The 16495-nt window shown below is 52.3% G+C and overlaps 1 protein-coding gene across 3 annotated transcripts in view; it reads left to right on the top strand.

Moving 5' to 3' along the window:
• SLC44A2 (solute carrier family 44 member 2) overlaps window positions 1–14861 on the top strand; it is a 28316-nt gene extending 13455 nt beyond the window's left edge. Inside the window, exons 1-22 of one of the 3 annotated variants that reach the window (XM_057540942.1) lie at window positions 116–350; window positions 820–868; window positions 4269–4342; window positions 4466–4550; window positions 5134–5218; window positions 5416–5526; window positions 5606–5666; window positions 5754–5877; window positions 5997–6080; window positions 6174–6286; window positions 7891–8022; window positions 8114–8213; window positions 8298–8390; window positions 8568–8652; window positions 9263–9525; window positions 9611–9705; window positions 10283–10386; window positions 10492–10565; window positions 10654–10724; window positions 10902–10990; window positions 12634–12718; window positions 13180–14861. In XM_057540942.1, the coding sequence (XP_057396925.1) occupies window positions 314–350; window positions 820–868; window positions 4269–4342; window positions 4466–4550; window positions 5134–5218; window positions 5416–5526; window positions 5606–5666; window positions 5754–5877; window positions 5997–6080; window positions 6174–6286; window positions 7891–8022; window positions 8114–8213; window positions 8298–8390; window positions 8568–8652; window positions 9263–9525; window positions 9611–9705; window positions 10283–10386; window positions 10492–10565; window positions 10654–10724; window positions 10902–10990; window positions 12634–12718; window positions 13180–13304 (2139 nt within the window). In that variant the 5' untranslated portion in view covers window positions 116–313 and the 3' untranslated portion in view covers window positions 13305–14861. Of the gene's footprint in view, window positions 1–115; window positions 351–819; window positions 869–4268; window positions 4343–4465; window positions 4551–5133; window positions 5219–5415; window positions 5527–5605; window positions 5667–5753; window positions 5878–5996; window positions 6081–6173; window positions 6287–7890; window positions 8023–8113; window positions 8214–8297; window positions 8391–8567; window positions 8653–9262; window positions 9526–9610; window positions 9706–10282; window positions 10387–10491; window positions 10566–10653; window positions 10725–10901; window positions 10991–12633; window positions 12719–13179 lie in introns of those variants that run through there. The other 2 variants (XM_057540944.1, XM_057540943.1) reach the window with 2 other exon arrangements.
• The last annotated feature ends 1634 nt before the right edge of the window (window positions 14862–16495 follow it).

Here is a 16495-nt window from a genome sequence, read left to right as displayed (position 1 = left end):
TGGGGGCTGGGCGGGGGGGTTGCGGAGAGGGCTAAATCGGGCGGCGGGTGAGTGACGGGAGCAGCTGCCGCCCCGCCCGGCCCTCTCCTCCCTCCCTCTCTCCCTCCCTCCGTTCCGTGGTCCAGTCCGTCCGAGGCAGCCGCTCTGCTAGGGCCGGTCTGACCGGTTTGGGCCGCCCCGCCTGACTCTGCTGGGAGGAGCCGCCGTCAGTCGGTCCCTCGGTCCCTCCCTCGGGACTCCCGTGCGTCCGGACCCGAGGGCTGAGAGGGAGCGCGATCCGGCAGGCGCTCGTCGGGGCAGGGCGCCCGCAGGGATGGGGGGCGAGCGGCAGCATTACTACGGGAAGCACGGTAGGCAGCGGCCCGCTCCCGCGCCCGGGCCTGGCAACTTGGAGGGGGAGGGGGCAGCGGGAGGACCTGGGGTGGGGGGACGAGGAGGGAGCGGAATTGCAGATCTCAGCCTGTATCCCCCACCCCCCATCGTCACCTGGCAACACCCTTCACCCCAACGCCCGCCCGGAGGTCCCTCCAAACTCCTTCATCCGAAGGGTCTGTCCTCGCAGCCTCCCCAGGACTCCTGTGAGAACCATCTCCAGATCCCACCTTGGACTCTCCCCTCTCCACCGGGCTCGCTGGTAGCCCTTTTTCCAACCCCCTCCCAGTGAGTGGTCGCCAGGTGATAAATCGGGCTGTTCACAGAAAATCCGCAGGATCTCTGAATCTTACTTCTCCGTGGCCAAGACACCCCTAGGAACATCTGGGGAAGGGTGGTCTGCCAGCCCCATCTTGGATCACTGAGCTCAATCTTGCTGAATTTCAGGAACACCACAGAAGTATGACCCCACCTTCAAAGGACCCATTTACAACAGGTAAGCCGTCTGGGTTCCTGAGAGGGGAGGGGTCTCTACTAACACTGCCTCCACCCCTGTTTCTTTACACACCTCCACATTTGTACTCCAACAACCTGGTGATAAATATTTGCAACTTAACGATAAAAGAACTTAAAAGATAAAAGAATGATAAAAGAATGATAAAGGAATTTCCTTAATATACAAAGTCTTTACAAATGAATTTTTAAAATTCAGGCGAAAGACTGGAACAGATCATTTATAGAACAAGAAATACTGTAAACAGTGGAGTTATGGAGAAATGCTCAAACTCACTGGAAAGTAAAGGAATGTAATTTAAAACAGTAACCAAATAGAATTTCCCCATCACAGATTGGCAGAGGCTAAAAAGATTGACACACTAGGGTATACAGAAGTAGAAATATAATGTTGTACACATGAAACTTACATAATGTTATAAATCAATGTTACCTCAATTTAAAAAAAGATTGACACATTCTGCTCTGAAACTAATTGATAGTCTTTTTTGGAGGGAATTTGGAAATATGACTTTTTCTTTTTTTTTTGATGTACGGCTTTGTTCCAGAGATTAAAATTCTATGAAAAAAATTCTCTCAGTACACCTTGCATAGATGGGCAAAATTGTATGATACTGCTGCCTTTTTGAAAATGGCAAAAACCAACAATATGAGTTGCATCTCTTGGAACTAGTTAGATACATTACAGTGCATCCTTAGGTTATTTTATTACACAGCTGTTAAAATGTGCAAGAGCCTTTCTAAATAGTCACTTGGATCCCTCTCAATATATTAGTAAAAAAAAACAAGACACAAACAGTGGGTGTATCATAATCATACTTGAGTTAACCAAAAAAAGTTTTTTTTGAAAACATTTGTACCAGTGAATAAAGAACTCACTAGAGGGCTTCCCTGGTGGTGCCTTGGTTGAGAATCTGCCTGCTAATGCAGGGGACACGGGTTCAAGCCCTGGTCTGGGAAGATCCCACATGCTGCGGAGCAACTAGGCCCGTGAGCCACAACTACTGAGCCTGCGCGTCTGGAGCCTGTGCTCCGCAACAAGAGAGGCCACAATAGTGAGAGGCCTGCACACCGCGATGAAGAGTGGCCCCCGCTTGCCGCAACTAGAGAAAGCCCTAGCACAGAAATGAAGACCCAACACAGTCAAAAATAAATAAAAATTAAAAAAAAATAAAAAGAACTCACTAGAAATCATTAACACAGGTTACTCCTGGAGAGGAGGGTTATGTGGGAGACAGTTATTGGTTATGTACATTCCTGTATGGTTTAAATTTTATCATGTTCGTATTTAATCTTATGATAATAACAATAGTTTAATTTTTTCTTTTTAGTAAGTGCTAACATGGTGAAACTTATGGGTTTTTGTTTTCATTTTTTCTTCCAGTTTTATTGAGATATAATTGACATACAGTACTGAATAAGTTTAAGGTCTACAGCATAATGATTTTTTAATTTTTAAAATTTTTAAAAAATTTTTGGCTGCGTTGGGTCTTTGTTGCTGCGCGCAGACTTTCTCTAGTTCCCTCGAGTGGGGGCTACTCTTCATTGCGGTGCGCGGGCTTCTCATTGCGAGGACTTCTCTTGTGGAGCATGGGCTCTAGGCGCGCAGGCTTCAGTAATTGTGGCATGTGGGCTCAGTAGTTGTGGCTCGCGGGCTCTAGAGCGCAGGCTCAGTAGTCGTGGCGCACGGGCTTACTTGCTCCGCAGCATGTGGGATCTTCCCAGATCAGGGCTTGAACCTGTGTCCCTGCATTGGCAGGCGGATTCTCAACCACTGCGCCACCAGGGAAGCCCCAGCATAATGATTTGGTTTACATATATCATGAAATGATTACCACAAAAAGTTTAGTGAACATCCATGATCTCATATAGATATGAAAGAAAAGAAAAAGAAAAAAATAACTTCTCCTTGTGATGAGAACTCTTAAAATTTCCTCTCTTAACAACTTTCATATATATCATACAACATTATATTTACCATGTGTACATTACATCACTTATTTACTTATTTATCTTATCATTGGAAGTTTGTACCTTTTGAATACCTTCATCCAATGCCCCCTTCCACTCCCCAACTGCCACCTCTGGTAACCACAAATCTGATATCTTTTTCTATGAGTTAGTTTGTTTTTGAAGTATAATTGACCTACATCACTATGTTAGTTCCTGGTGCACAGCATAGTGATTCAGTATTTCTATACATTACAAACTGATCACCACAAAATAGCTTCACTTTTAAAAAACATTAATATGCTATGCTGGTAAGGATGTAGGGAAATGGGCACTTAATCAAAAGAGAGCTGAACATTGCTGCAACCTGCTTTGAGGACAGTGTAGCATGAGGTATTAAAATTTATTTTTTAGTTTTTTTTTATTGAGTTATAATTAATATACAATGTTATTAGTTTCAGGTGTGCAACATAGTAATTTGATATTTTTATACATTATGAAATGATCACTGCAATCAGACCAGTTACCACCCATCACCATACAAAGTTGTTACAATATATTTTTTAAAAATATTTATTTATTTATTTATTTGGTTGTGCTGGGTCTTAGTTATGGCAGGTGGGCTCCTTAGTTGCAGCTCGTTGGCTCCTTAGTTGCAGCATGTGGGCTTCTTAGTTGTGGCTCCAGGGCTCCTTAGTTGTGGCATGCGAACTCCTAGTTGTGGCATGCATGTGGGCTCTAGTTTCCTGACCAGGGATCAAACCCGGGCGCCCTGCATTGGGTGCACGGAGTCTTATCCACTGCGCCACAAGGGACGTCCCCAAAGTTGTTACAGTATTATTGACTGTATTCCCTATGTGTATATTACATCCCCATGACTTATTTATTTTGTAGTTGGAAGTTTGTACCTCTTAATCCCCTCTACCTGTTTCATCCATCCCCCACCCACCTCTAGTCTGACAACTGCCAGTTTGTTCTCTGCATCTATGAGTCTGTTTCTGTTTGTTTTGTTTGTTCATTTGTTTCATTTTTTAGATTCCACATATAAGTGAAAGCATACGTTATTTGTTTCTCTGTCTGACTTATTTCACGTTGCAGAATATCCTCCAGATCTATTCCATGCTGCTGCAAATGGCAAGATTTCATCCTTTATGGGGGGCTGAGTAATATTCTACTGTATACATATACACCACATCTTTATCCATTGATCTATGCATGGGCACTTAGGTTGCTTCCATATCTTGGCTATTGTAAATAGTGCTGCAATGAAAGGTATTACTATTTAAAATGCACGTGCCCTTCGGCACAGCATTGGTACCACTCAGGAACATATGTCCAAATAACACATACCTATATGTGTGTACAAGGCAGGATGGGTCCATGATATCCAGGGCACCAGTACTCCCACCCTGACACGGTCTCTTGCTCCCCAGAGGCTGCACAGACGTCATTTGCTGTGTGTTCCTCCTCCTGGCCATTGTGGGCTATGTGGCTGTAGGCATCATAGGTGAGCAAAGGAGGGGATGGGATTGGGGTTCCAGGGTGGAAGGGCAAGCCACCGCCTCTGGGGCAGAAGTGGGGCTGGTGCTAAGGAATGGCAGCCCCTCAGCATCCCTGGATCCCTCCACAGCTTGGACTCATGGGGACCCTCGAAAAGTGATCTACCCCACTGATAGCCGAGGCGAGTTCTGCGGGCAGAAGGGCACGAAAAATGAGTGAGTCTGGCTCCTTGGGGCTTGCTGGGTCTGGAGAGGAGTGTGCGGGAGAGCTTCATGAGCACTGGGGAGAAGGTTCTAGGCTTTCCTTGCCTCCATCCATCCACTAGTCCAGTCAACAAGTATTTATAAAACTCCCGCCATCCCCAGCCTCTGTTCTAGGCCTTGGGGACATAGCACTAAATGAGACATTCAAAGTCTTGTCCTCTGGTGGCCCACATTTTAGGGGAGAGACAGAGAGGAGACAGTCCCGGATCTGATGTCCGCGGGTGATGAATAGTTGAGGTAAAAGAGCAAGTTCAATCCAAGCTGTGCCATTCCCTGGCTGTGTGACCTATGGCAAGTGTCTCAACCTCTCTGGGTCTCATTTTCCTTATCTCTGAAATGGGGATCATGACAGTCCCACTCTCATGGGGCTGTTGTGATGGTTAGATGAGCCAGCACATGTCCAGTGCTTAGAAGAGCACCTGGCATGGAGTTGCTGCTGCTGTGGTTATTATTGTTGTTGTTGTTTTCATTAAGATAGTCTATATAGGCTGATTGAGGAGTCTTGACAGTTTCCATCTCCCTTCCCCAACCCCAGGAACAAACCCTTCCTGTTTTATTTCAACATTGTGAAGTGTGCCAGCCCCCTGGTCCTGCTGGAATTCCAGTGTCCCACCCCCCAGGTAACTCGTCCCCTCCCCCCCTCTTTCCTGTCCCCCCCCTTCCACCATCAGGTCCTTTTCCCCCTGTAGCGGCAGCTTCTCTCCCAGCCCTTTCTCTCTCCCTGGTGAATAGGGGGAAGGGGGTGGGACCTCTGTCTTGAGAGGCGATCAGGTGTCTATCCGGACCCCACTCAACCCCTGCCTCCTGCCCCCCCAAGATCTGCGTGGAGAAATGTCCTGACCGTTACCTCACCTACCTGAACGCTCGCAGATCCCAGGACTTTGAGTACTACAAGAAGTTCTGTGTGCCTGGCTTCCAGAACAACAAGGTAAGCAGATAACTGCCCAGGCAGGGGCAGGTCGAGAATGCTGGCCCGCAGGATTGACCCCCTCCCTGTCTCTTGGCAGGGTGTGGCCGAGGTCCTCCGAGATGGCGACTGCCCCGCCGTCCTCACCCCCAGCAAACCCCGTGAGTCTGGGGTCCCGTGAGCTTGGGAGGGGCGTGGGGAGGTTTCAGGGGCTCAGCCTGACTGGTCCTATCCCCCACTCTGTGCAGTGGCCCGGCGGTGCTTCCCAGCCATCCACAGCCACAAGGGGGTCCTCATGGTGGGCAACGAGACAACCTATGAGGATGGGCATGGCTCTCGGAAAAACATCACAGAGCTGGTGGAAGGCGCCAAGTGAGGACCATGACCCACCATACTGGCATCGCATTTTCCTGGGTGGGACAGGGCATCCCCTGGGGCTGGCCCAATCAGGGAGCGGGGTCCGACCTAAAGCCTTGTCTGCCTTCCCCCAGGAAGGCCAATGGAGTCCTGGAGGCCCGGCAGCTGGCCATGCGGATATTTGAAGATTACACAGTCTCCTGGTACTGGATTATCATGTAAGTTGAGAGGGAAGGTAGCCCTCATTGGGCTGCCCTGTCTGAGACTGGCGAGGGGATGGGGTCCGCTCATGCACCCATTTTATCCCCCAGAGGCCTGGCCATCGCCATGGTGTTGAGCCTCCTGTTCATCGTCCTGCTCCGCTTCTTGGCTGGCATTATGGTCTGGGTGATGATCGTCATGGTGATTTTGGTCCTAGGCTACGGTACGTCTCTCCCTCCCTGTGTCCTCCCCGCCCCACAGTCTGCAAAATGCCTATGCCCTTTGAGCTGTCATTGGCCCATCAAGAATCTTCTCTTGAGGAAAGTCCCTGGTGGTCCAGTGGTTAGGACTTGGCGCTTCCACTGATGGGGCCTGGGTTTGATCCCTGGTTGGAGAACTAAGATCCTCCAAGCCCTGTGGCACAGCCGAAAAAAAAAACAAAACGAAACTTCTCCTGAGCCATCAGACATCCTCCATCTTTTATCTGGAATATTTGTGAAGATATTCATCTCAACATTGTTTATGAGAGCAGATACTTGGAAACAACCATTAAATCATAATCTTCCCAAGCAGGACTGGATCTGTATTTCATCAACAGCAAGTTCATTCTAAAGTATACCATTTTGCACAGTGGTTAAGGCCACATGCTCTGGCACCAGAAAGCCCAGGGTTCAAATGCTGGCTCTGCCAATTCCTTGCTCTGTGACCTTGGGCAAGTGACTCAACCTCCCCATGCCTCAATTTCCTTCTCTATAAATTGGGGATAATTAGTATTTATTAGTTAGGAGATTTAATGAGAAGAAGACAGTCTGCGGATGAGATGCGGGAGGGCCTGAGGCCTGTGGAACTCAGAGGCAGTGCTCGGAAGCCAGTGCTTCATGTTCTGTTTATTCATTTAAACTTTCCAGGAGGAAAGATGCTGGATGTGCAACCTACACTGGAGACACAGATGTTAAAATATTCATTAAAAAAAATTTTTTTTTTTTTATTTTGGCCATGCCGTGCAGCACGCGGGATCTTAGTTCCCTGACCAGGGATTGAACCCATGCCTCCTGCAGTGGAAGTGCGGAGTCCTAACCAGTGGACTGCCAGGGAATTCCCAAAATATTCGTTAATAGTGGTTTCTAGCTGGGTGCTGGCAGTTTTGGTGACTAGCTTTTTGTACTTTATCTGTACTTTATAACTTTCTTCTACCAGAGCTAAGGGGAATGGTGAAAATCCCTAATGCTACCCCACTGGATGTTAGCACCCGTGTCCTGCCTCCCCACCCATGAATCATTGTTACAGGATGGCAGAGGGGTCAGGAAAGCGTCAGGCTACACAGCATCCTGGCATCTATTCACTCATTCATTCATCCGTCATGTACTGAATGACTACTATGTTCTGGGCAGTCTTCTATGTCCTGGGCTTACAGCAGTGAATAAAACAGGACAGATCCTTACTTTTGTGGAGCTTATATTCCAGAGGGTGTGGGCAAGATGGGCAAGAAACAAACCAGAAAACCTCTGGGATGTCAAAGCTGTGAAGGGGGATAAGAAATTGGAATGTAAGAGGGTATGATTCTAAATGAGGGAAGAGATCCCAGAAGGTCTCATGAGAAGGTGACATTTGAGCAGGGACGAGAGGATGTGAGGATCCAGTTGGGGAGAGACTGAACCAGGCAGCAGGAACAGCAAGTAAAGGCCCTGAGGCAGCAGCAAGCGATGGCAGCCCCTCTCAGCCTTGGTTTTTGTTTCTGTTAAATGGGTGTGGTTGTACATGCTTTGTAATGTTGGGGGAGCCGTCGGAGGGCTGAGGTCAGTCATAGCACGGTGGTTCCCCACGCAGGAATATTTCATTGCTACATGGAGTACGCTCGACTGCGTGGCGAGGCCGGCTCTGACATCTCCCTGGTGGACCTTGGCTTCCATACGGACCTCCGCGTGTACCTGCACTTGCGGCAGACCTGGATGGCCTTCAGTGAGTCCCAGCTCCCCATTCAGTGAGGCCTGGGTGGCAGTGGGGAGCCCAGGCAGGTGGCGGACTTGATCACTCTCTGCCCCTCCCGCAGTGATCATTCTGAGCATCCTCGAGGTTATTATCATCTTACTGCTCATCTTTCTGCGGAAGAGAATTCTCATCGCCATTGCACTCATTAAAGAAGCCAGCAGGTGGGTGCCGGGGTGCCAGGGGGTCAGGCTGGGGTGGTCCCAGGGCTGCTCGGGCCTTGATGTCTGTGTTTCTACTCCTCCCAGGGCTGTGGGATACGTGATGTGCTCCTTGCTGTACCCACTGGTCACCTTCTTCCTGCTGTGCCTTTGCATCGCCTACTGGGCTAGCACTGCTATGTATCCACCGTCAGGCCCTGATCTCCGACCCCGGGGCTGGGGGCTAAGTGCCACACTTGCCTGGAGGTGACCTGCATCTTGGGGGCAAAGCCTGAACCTGGTGTGGGAATGGATTCTTTGCCACATGCCCCTGTGGGTCCCTAATCCCAGACGTTGGGTTCCTTAATGAGCCTCTAGCTTTCTGTCCACTTCCAACGAAGCTGTCTATAAGATCTTCAATGACACCGCTTGCTCAGTTGCTGGAAAAACCTGCAACCCTGAGGTGGGTGTCCGGAAGTTGGGGGGTGGCTATTTCCCTAGCAGCCCATAGTTGATCTGAAGGCCTCTCATCCCCACTTGGGGACCATTCAGCAAACATGTGGTGCCTGCTGTATGTCCTGTGCCAGATGTGGGTGGCATGGAGAGGAAGAGATCCAGCCTGGCACCTACTCCCCCCATCCCCTAAGTGCTGATCTACCCACCTCCCCCTCCGCCTTGACTTCATTTCCTGCCCCAACACCCCTCTCTTAACCCAGTGACGGTCAGTCCTTCCTTTAGAGCCCCGTCCTTGCCTTTCACAAGCCCCTAACCTGCCTTCTGTGGTCCTCACACTGATCTCTGCCACTTGTGATCTGTCCACATGGCCACTCCATTGATCCCCAAGAGAGCTTATCCCGCCTCTCTGACACCCATTGGGATGATGATCCCTAATCTTGTTTCTAGAAGCCCTTTTGAAAACCCCTATCCTAAACCCCCAATTCCTTGACTTAACTCTGTTCCCCGTGACTCCTGTCCCATCTCGTGGTCTACCTGACAGGTCTGACCTGATGCTCAGAGCCCACTCTGAACCCCTAGCCCCTATGATGTGACCAGGCTCTGCGTCCCTCCCACAGACCTTCCCCTCCTCCAATGAATCCCGCCTGTGCCCTGGAGCCCACTGCCAGTTCGCCTTCTACGGTGGTGAGTCGACTTATCACCGGGCCCTGCTGGGCCTGCAGATCTTCAATGCCTTCATGTTCTTCTGGCTGGCCAACTTCGTGCTGGCGCTGGGCCAGGTCACGCTAGCTGGGGCCTTCGCCTCCTACTACTGGGCCCTGAACAAGCCGGATGACCTGCCTGCCTTCCCGCTCTTCTCTGCCTTCGGCCGGGCGCTCAGGTGGGGCCCCCGGTGGGCTGGGGGTAGGGGTGAGATGGAGTGGAAGAGGCCTGGCTGGACCACTGACCACTCCCTCGGCCCAAAGGTATCACACAGGCTCTCTGGCCTTCGGCTCCCTCATTCTGGCCATCGTGCAGATCATCCGAGTGATACTCGAGTACTTGGATCAGCGCCTGAAAGGTATGGCCCACAGAGGGTTGGCAGTAACTCCCGAGGTGGTGGGGGGGGGGGGCTAAGGGGCAGGTTAGGATTGGTTCTTGTTGGGGGGGTGGGGCTAAGGTGGTGGGACAGAGATTGGTTTCTGCCTGTGGTGGGGAAAGGGTGGGGCTGAGGGTCTTGAGTGATTGGCTCCTGTGATGGAGGGGTGGCTGAAAGAGCCCACTGGGTGTTCTTACTGCTGAGGGGGCGGGAACGAGAGGCCTGGGCCACCATTGGTTCCTGACGAGAGGGTTGGGCTGGGATTGGTTGTACTTTGGGGTGGAGCCAAGGAGGCATCAAGGATTGGCTTCTGCCCTGGAGGCGGGGCCAGGATAGCAGTGTGGGTTGTCCCTGCTTCTTGTCTTGGAGGCTGGGCTGAACGCCCGTTTTATGGGGTGGGCCTGAGGTCCTGGATCAAGTCTCCTCTCCCCATCTCTTTGAGAAGGTGGGCTCTAAGGGTCCTGGACTATGGCAAGTGTGTGTAACAAGGAGGTAGGGGGCTCCTACCAGGCCGAGTGGGGTCTCCTCTCAACCTCTGCATCTCTCCCTCATCTACCAGCTGCGGAGAACAAGTTTGCAAAGTTCCTCATGACCTGTCTCAAATGTTGCTTCTGGTGCCTGGAGAAATTCATCAGATTCCTCAACAGGAATGCCTACATCATGGTGAGTAAGCCTGGGACCAGGCACTAACCCACCAGCTCCTGCTGGGTGGAGGAGCCCTCATTCCCCACCCACTGGGCCTGATCCATCCCTCCCACCTCCCTCCAGATTGCCATCTACGGCACCAACTTCTGCACCTCAGCCAGAAACGCCTTCTTCCTGCTCATGAGAAACATCATCAGGTCAGGGAAAACACCGTCCTCTGGCCACCTCCCTCCTCCCCCAGGCCCTGAGCCAGCATTCACGCCTGTTTACTACTGTCCCCTGCAGGGTGGCTGTCCTGGACAAAGTTACCGACTTCCTCTTCCTGTTGGGCAAACTTCTGATCGTGGGTAGTGTGGGTGAGTGCTGCTCACCGAGCCTGTCCAGCTGCGGGAGCCTGTTGGGGGCCACTTGTGAGCTGCTGTCGGGCCCCCACGTCTTCTCTGATAACTGTCTTCTTCTCTGGGGTCTCCTTGTGGGGGGCTATTTCCTTTAACCAGAACCCTCAACCAGCCCGGTTTCTTCCCCCTCTCCAGGGATCCTGGCTTTCTTCTTCTTCACCCACCGAATCAGGATCGTGCAGGACACAGCACCACCCCTCAATTATTACTGGGTCCCTATACTGGTATGAACTTTTGGGGACAGACAGGGGTTGGGGAGAAGATGTTGGGACTAGCCTCCTTTGACTAGACAGATGTGGATGGGGGTCAGAGGTAGGGAGTTGTTAATTCGGGACACAAACATTAAGTACCGACCACGTTCCAGGCATGACCTTTAAAGGCCTTACAGTTTGGGACTTCCCTGGCGGTCTAGCAGTTAGGACTCTGCTTTTCCACTGCTGGGGGCACGGGTTCGATCCCTGGTCGGGGAACTAAGATCCCACATGCCGCGCAGCCAGAAAAAAGAAAAGGGCCTTACAGTTTAGGAGTAAATCGACATTAACCAATGATGATCCGCATTGGATGCATGCTTGCAAACCTGTACGTGCCACAGGGCAGAATTACAGAGAGCCAATTGTTAGAGCTTGTGGTGGAGGATGTGGGCAGGTGTGGGAGTCCAGGGGGCTTCCCCGTGGAAATGACGTCACACCTAAGATCTGAAGGAGATGCAGGCAACATCCAGGCAGAGGCATCAAGTACGGAAGCCCTGAGGCAGGACTATGCCAGAAACAGTGAGCAAATCAGTGTGGCTGGTGTGGAGGGAGTGAAGTGGCGAGGAGATGAAGATAAGGGCAGGGAGGTGACGGGGCCACAGAGGGGTTAGGTCATCACCCTAAGAGCAGTACAGTATCTTGAGTGCAGGCCTTGGCACCCAGGGACCTCGATTTTTTTTTTTTTTGAATTTTGTTTTATTTATTTTTTATACAGCAGGTTCTTATTAGTTATCTATTTTATACACATTAGTGCATATATGTGACCTCGATTTTTATCTTAGTTCTTTATTTGCTAGTTCTGAGTGACTCTGGGCAAGTTATGTAATCTCTCTGAAGTCTGCTCACTTCAGTCAATAAATGCTTATCAGGTACCTACCAAGGCCCCGTGAATTTCCAGATTGCTGGGGATATAGTTATTTTTAAATTAACAAAAATTTTAAAAATTATTTATTTTTCTGGCCGCACCTCACGGCACGTGGGATCTTAGTTCTGTGACCAGGGATCGAACCCACATCCCCTGCAGTGGAAGTGCACAGTCTTAACCGCTGGACTACCAGGGAAGTCCCAACTGGGGATATAGTTATAAACGGGATAGACACAGTCTAGTAGGGTTGTGAGCATTAAACCTGTCTTGCCCTGAAGATGCATAAAATTGCAGCCAGAGGAACGACTAAGAGGAGGGGCTTTTTTTTTTTTTTCTTTTTTTTTTGGCTGCACTGGGTCTTTTTTGCTGCGTGCGGGCTTTCTCTAGTTGTGGCGAGTGGGGGCTACTCTTTGTTGTGGTGCGCGGGCTTCTCATTGCGGTGGCTTCTCTTGTTGCGGAGCACGGGCTCTAGGGTGCACAGGCTTCAGTAGTTGTGGCACGCGGGCTCAGTAGTTGTGGCACGCAGGCTCAGTTGCTCCAAGGCATGTGAGATCTTCCTGGACCAGGGATCGAACCCGTGTCCCCTGCATTGGCACGCAGATTCTTAACCACTGCGCCACCAGGGAGGTCCAGAGGAAGGGCTTATCAGCAGGGAAATGCCATAACCCCAGCTGGGGAGGGACATGGTGGTGAGTGGGGGGTTGCCCTGGGCAGAAGCTGGGGTGGAAACAGCTTGTCTCTCCTTGCCTAGACGGTGATCATCGGCTCCTACCTGATTGCCCACGGCTTCTTCAGTGTCTACGGCATGTGTGTGGACACACTGTTCCTCTGTTTCTGTGAGTAACCCCTCATCCCCACCCTTCCCGGGCCCTGACTCCCTTCTCCCCTCTGGGCAGAACATCTCCCTCCGATGGGGGTACACATGCCAACCCAGTGCCCGCAGCCTCCCCTAGGGCCTGGCTCTCCCTCATCCTAGGGCCCCGGCGCGCCCCCTCTCAGCTTCCCCCTGCACTCAGAGCTTCTCCATCCTGTTGTCCCCTGGTCCAGGCTGCAACTGGAACACTCTGTGCCCCTGGGCCCTCAGCTTCGGAGTTTCCGGCTTTGTTGCGGGGCGGGCGGGATCGGTGGCTGCCACTAACTCTGGTCTCTCCATCTGTCTGTGTTTTTTTGTTTTGTTTTCTCTTTTCTCTTCCTCTCCTCCATGCCTGCTGGCTTCCCTGTTCTTCCCTGCCTCCCTCTTTCCTTCCCTTCCTGACCACCCCCATTTCCCCCCTGCTGGTTCCTGGGGGGAGCCCAGGTGAGGACCTGGAAAGGAATGACGGCTCTCAGGAGCGACCCTACTTCATGTCGCCCGAGCTGAGAGACATCCTGTTGAAGGGGAGTGCGGAGGAGGAGGGGAAGCGGGGCGAAGTCGAGGAGTAGAGAGGGAGGCTGGCTTGGAGGCCACGCAGGCCTCCTTGTTTCCTCCCTGTAGATGGGGGTGCACGCGGGGCTTCCTGGCCTGGGAGTGGGGAGCGTGTGTGTGTGGGGGGGTGTGTGTGTGTTGAGTTCCCAGCCTGCTCCAGTCCGCCCCCTCCAGTCCCAGCATGTCTTGCTTCCTAACCCTCTGAGGCTTCTCTGTGGCCCCTGTCCGCCAACCCTGTCCGCTGAGGCCCCTGCCGTGGGCTCCCCTCATGCCCCCTGCTCTGGGGCCTCTCTCTCCGCAGTGGAGGACCTGGAGAGGAACGATGGCACCGCAGAGAGGCCTTACTTCATGTCTCTCACCCTCAAGAAGCTTCTGAACAAGACCAACAAGAAGCCAGTGGAGTCCTAAAGGCCCCGCCCTCCTACCCCCGCTCCGGGGAAGTCTCACAATGGGTGCCCGGCAGCTGGGTCAGAACCCCCAGCCCATCGGGCTGACCTGAAGTCCTATCACTGCCGCCCCCTTCCTGCCCCTCCCCATCATCCAGTTACCACCAGTTTCCGGGAACCTGGAGGATTTGTGGGATCTCCTCCCTATGCCAAGGGCCAGTCCGCGTTTTCACGGCCGCCCCCCACCCCCCAAGACTGTGCGATGAGTCTCTCCAGCCCCCATTGGCCCGGATGAGAAGCCCAGCGAGGCTTCTTGATGTCTGACATGCAAGGGCCCTCTGCGGGCTGCCCTCCGCTTCCTGTCCCCCTCTCATGACAGGACAGCGTTTGTGTCTGCAGCAGCGGTGGCCACAGGAAGGCCACCTTTCACTTGCGTCTGCTCCGGCCAGGATGCCAGGACCCTTTTCCGGGGCTGAACAACTGGCTACCGGCTGCGGCAGGCATTTATTATTATTTTTTTAACCTGGACATGCGTTAAAGGGTCTGTTAGCTTTTTTTCTGTCTGTCATCACGGCTGAGATGGGGCCACTGAGGAATGCTTTCCGATGCCCCCTCCTCGGGTATGGCTGGGGTGGGGGTGTGTGTGCCAGGTAGGGGTGTCTCCTGGCACGGAAGGCAGGCTGTCCGGGGAGGGAGGCTGGGATCAAGCTGGTGTGGAACAGGGGAGAGGAGGTCGCTAATAGCAGCTTAATGGAAACCGGCTGGCTGGCAGGTTGGGCCGAATCCCACCGCCCCCAGCCGCCCTTCTCTGCCAGTTATTGACACAGCTCTCTTTGTAAGAGAGAAAAGAAACTGAATCCACCCAAGGGATGATTTCAGAGGAAGTGGGGAGATGGGCAGATGCTCTGGGCAAATGGGGGGACCCCCCCCCCACCCAGTCACCTTGCCTTGAGGATCCTTTTGCCAAATTTGTTGAACTTGGGGGGAACAGGTGTGCTGGTTCCCCCTTCGCCATATCCCAAGGGCGCCCCACCCCCCCAATCCAATCCAGGATCCCAATCCGGGATCTGGAGAAATCCCAGCCTGGGGTTTCTGTCTCCAGTGACTGCCGCCCCCTCCCCCATTCTGTCCGTACACCCCTACTTGTAACTGCATTCCAACCACTAATAAAGTGCCTATTGTACAGAGCCCGAGCCTGGAGTGTTTGTGGGGGGGAGTGGGAGGCTGGTAGGGGGAACCCCAGCTTCAACCGCCCTGGGATCCTCTGATCTGGGGCTACTCTCCCCAGGGAGAAGGAGGGAGGGCAGGAAGCCTCTGTCTGCTGGCCTCCGCCTGAATTCCACCATGCAGGCGGCTCAGGTTTCTCCTGAACAAATACCCCTTATTAGGCTCTGATCCTCAGACTCCAGAAGGTGGCAGTGACCTGCCTACCTCCTCAGCACACAGCCTGGACATGTGCCCCCAGGCCTGCTTTGTCCCTGGCCGGGCACCTGTGCACCATAGTCTAGTCTAAAGGGCTTCAGACCTGCCAAGCTGCCCGACCCTGCTAACCTGCAAGCTCGCTACTGCCCCCTTGGTGCCAGCTCGCTTACTGTCACCTCTGGGCCAACTGCTCCACCATGTTAACTGCCTTTCTCCCTCCTACATTCCTGCCTCCGGAATTTTTTCTTAAATAACTACCATTTTTGGAGTACTTCTCATCTGCTTATGTACTGTCGCCATTCATTAATTAAGGCAGGTAAGTTGGGCGACGTGTCTGAAGGTGACCCCAGCAGGAAAGGGGCTGAGAAGGTCAGGTCTCCAAAGCTCTCACCTGCTATCCTGTACAGATGTTCTTTGGGTTTCCTTGTTCATTTCGATCTTGTAGGTTTGTTCCTTTCTTACCCCCCAGCTTCTGTTAACCCCGCCTCCAAAACAGCTCCTAAACCTCACTTCTCCCCATATTTTCAGCTCCCAGCCTTCATTATCAACTCATCCGTCCCCACTCCTTCACTGTTTCCCCCACGGGTGCGGAAGGGCGCCTGCTAACACCCGAGTGAGTTCACACCCCTCCTCTGCTCAAGAACCCTCCATTGCTCCCTTTTACTGAGTGAAAGCCAAAGTCTTCATGGCAGCCCACAAGGCCCTGCCCCATCCGCCCCATTAACACCCTCTTGCTGACTCATCCAGACACCCTGGCCCCAGGGCTTGTGCCTGAAATGGTCTCCACCTGGCTCTTTCTACAGCTAGCTCCTCACCCTCCTGCTTTCAGCTCAGCGGTTACCTCCAGGAAGCCTTCCCTGCTCATCAAAAGTTGGCCTTGGGACTTCCCTGGTGGCGCAGTAGTTAAGGTTAAGAATCCACCTGCCAATGCAGGGGGCACGGGTTCGAGCCCTGGTCTGGCAGGATCCCACATACCGCGGAGCAACTAAGCCCGTGCGCCACACCTACTGAGCCTGCGCTCTAGAGCCCGCAAGCCACAACTACGGAAACGCGCGCCTAGAGCCCATGCTCCGCGACAAGAGAAGCCACCGCAATGAGAAGCCTGCGCACCGCAGCGAAGAGTAGTCCCTGCTCGCTGCAACTAGAGAAAGCCCACGTGCAGCAATGAAGACCAGCGCAGCCAAAAATAAATTAATTTAAAAAAAAAAGTTGGCCTCTCTTAGTGATGACCACATCACCCTGTTTCTTTTCCTCATGGCACTTGTCGCAGTCTGCAATTACTTCTTTGTATTTTCACTTGCTAATTGTCAGCCTCCCCACCCAGAATGTCAGATCTTGCCTATTCTTTAGTATTGAGGCTTTATCCCAGGGCTGGGTGGAGTGCCTGGGACAGAGCAGGC

This window comes from Balaenoptera acutorostrata, chromosome 2, assembly GCF_949987535.1.
Source record: "Balaenoptera acutorostrata chromosome 2, mBalAcu1.1, whole genome shotgun sequence".
NCBI classification, from domain to species: domain Eukaryota; kingdom Metazoa; phylum Chordata; class Mammalia; order Artiodactyla; family Balaenopteridae; genus Balaenoptera; species Balaenoptera acutorostrata.
Note: the sequence above shows the minus strand (reverse complement) of the source record. Positions and strands in the feature narration are given on the sequence as shown.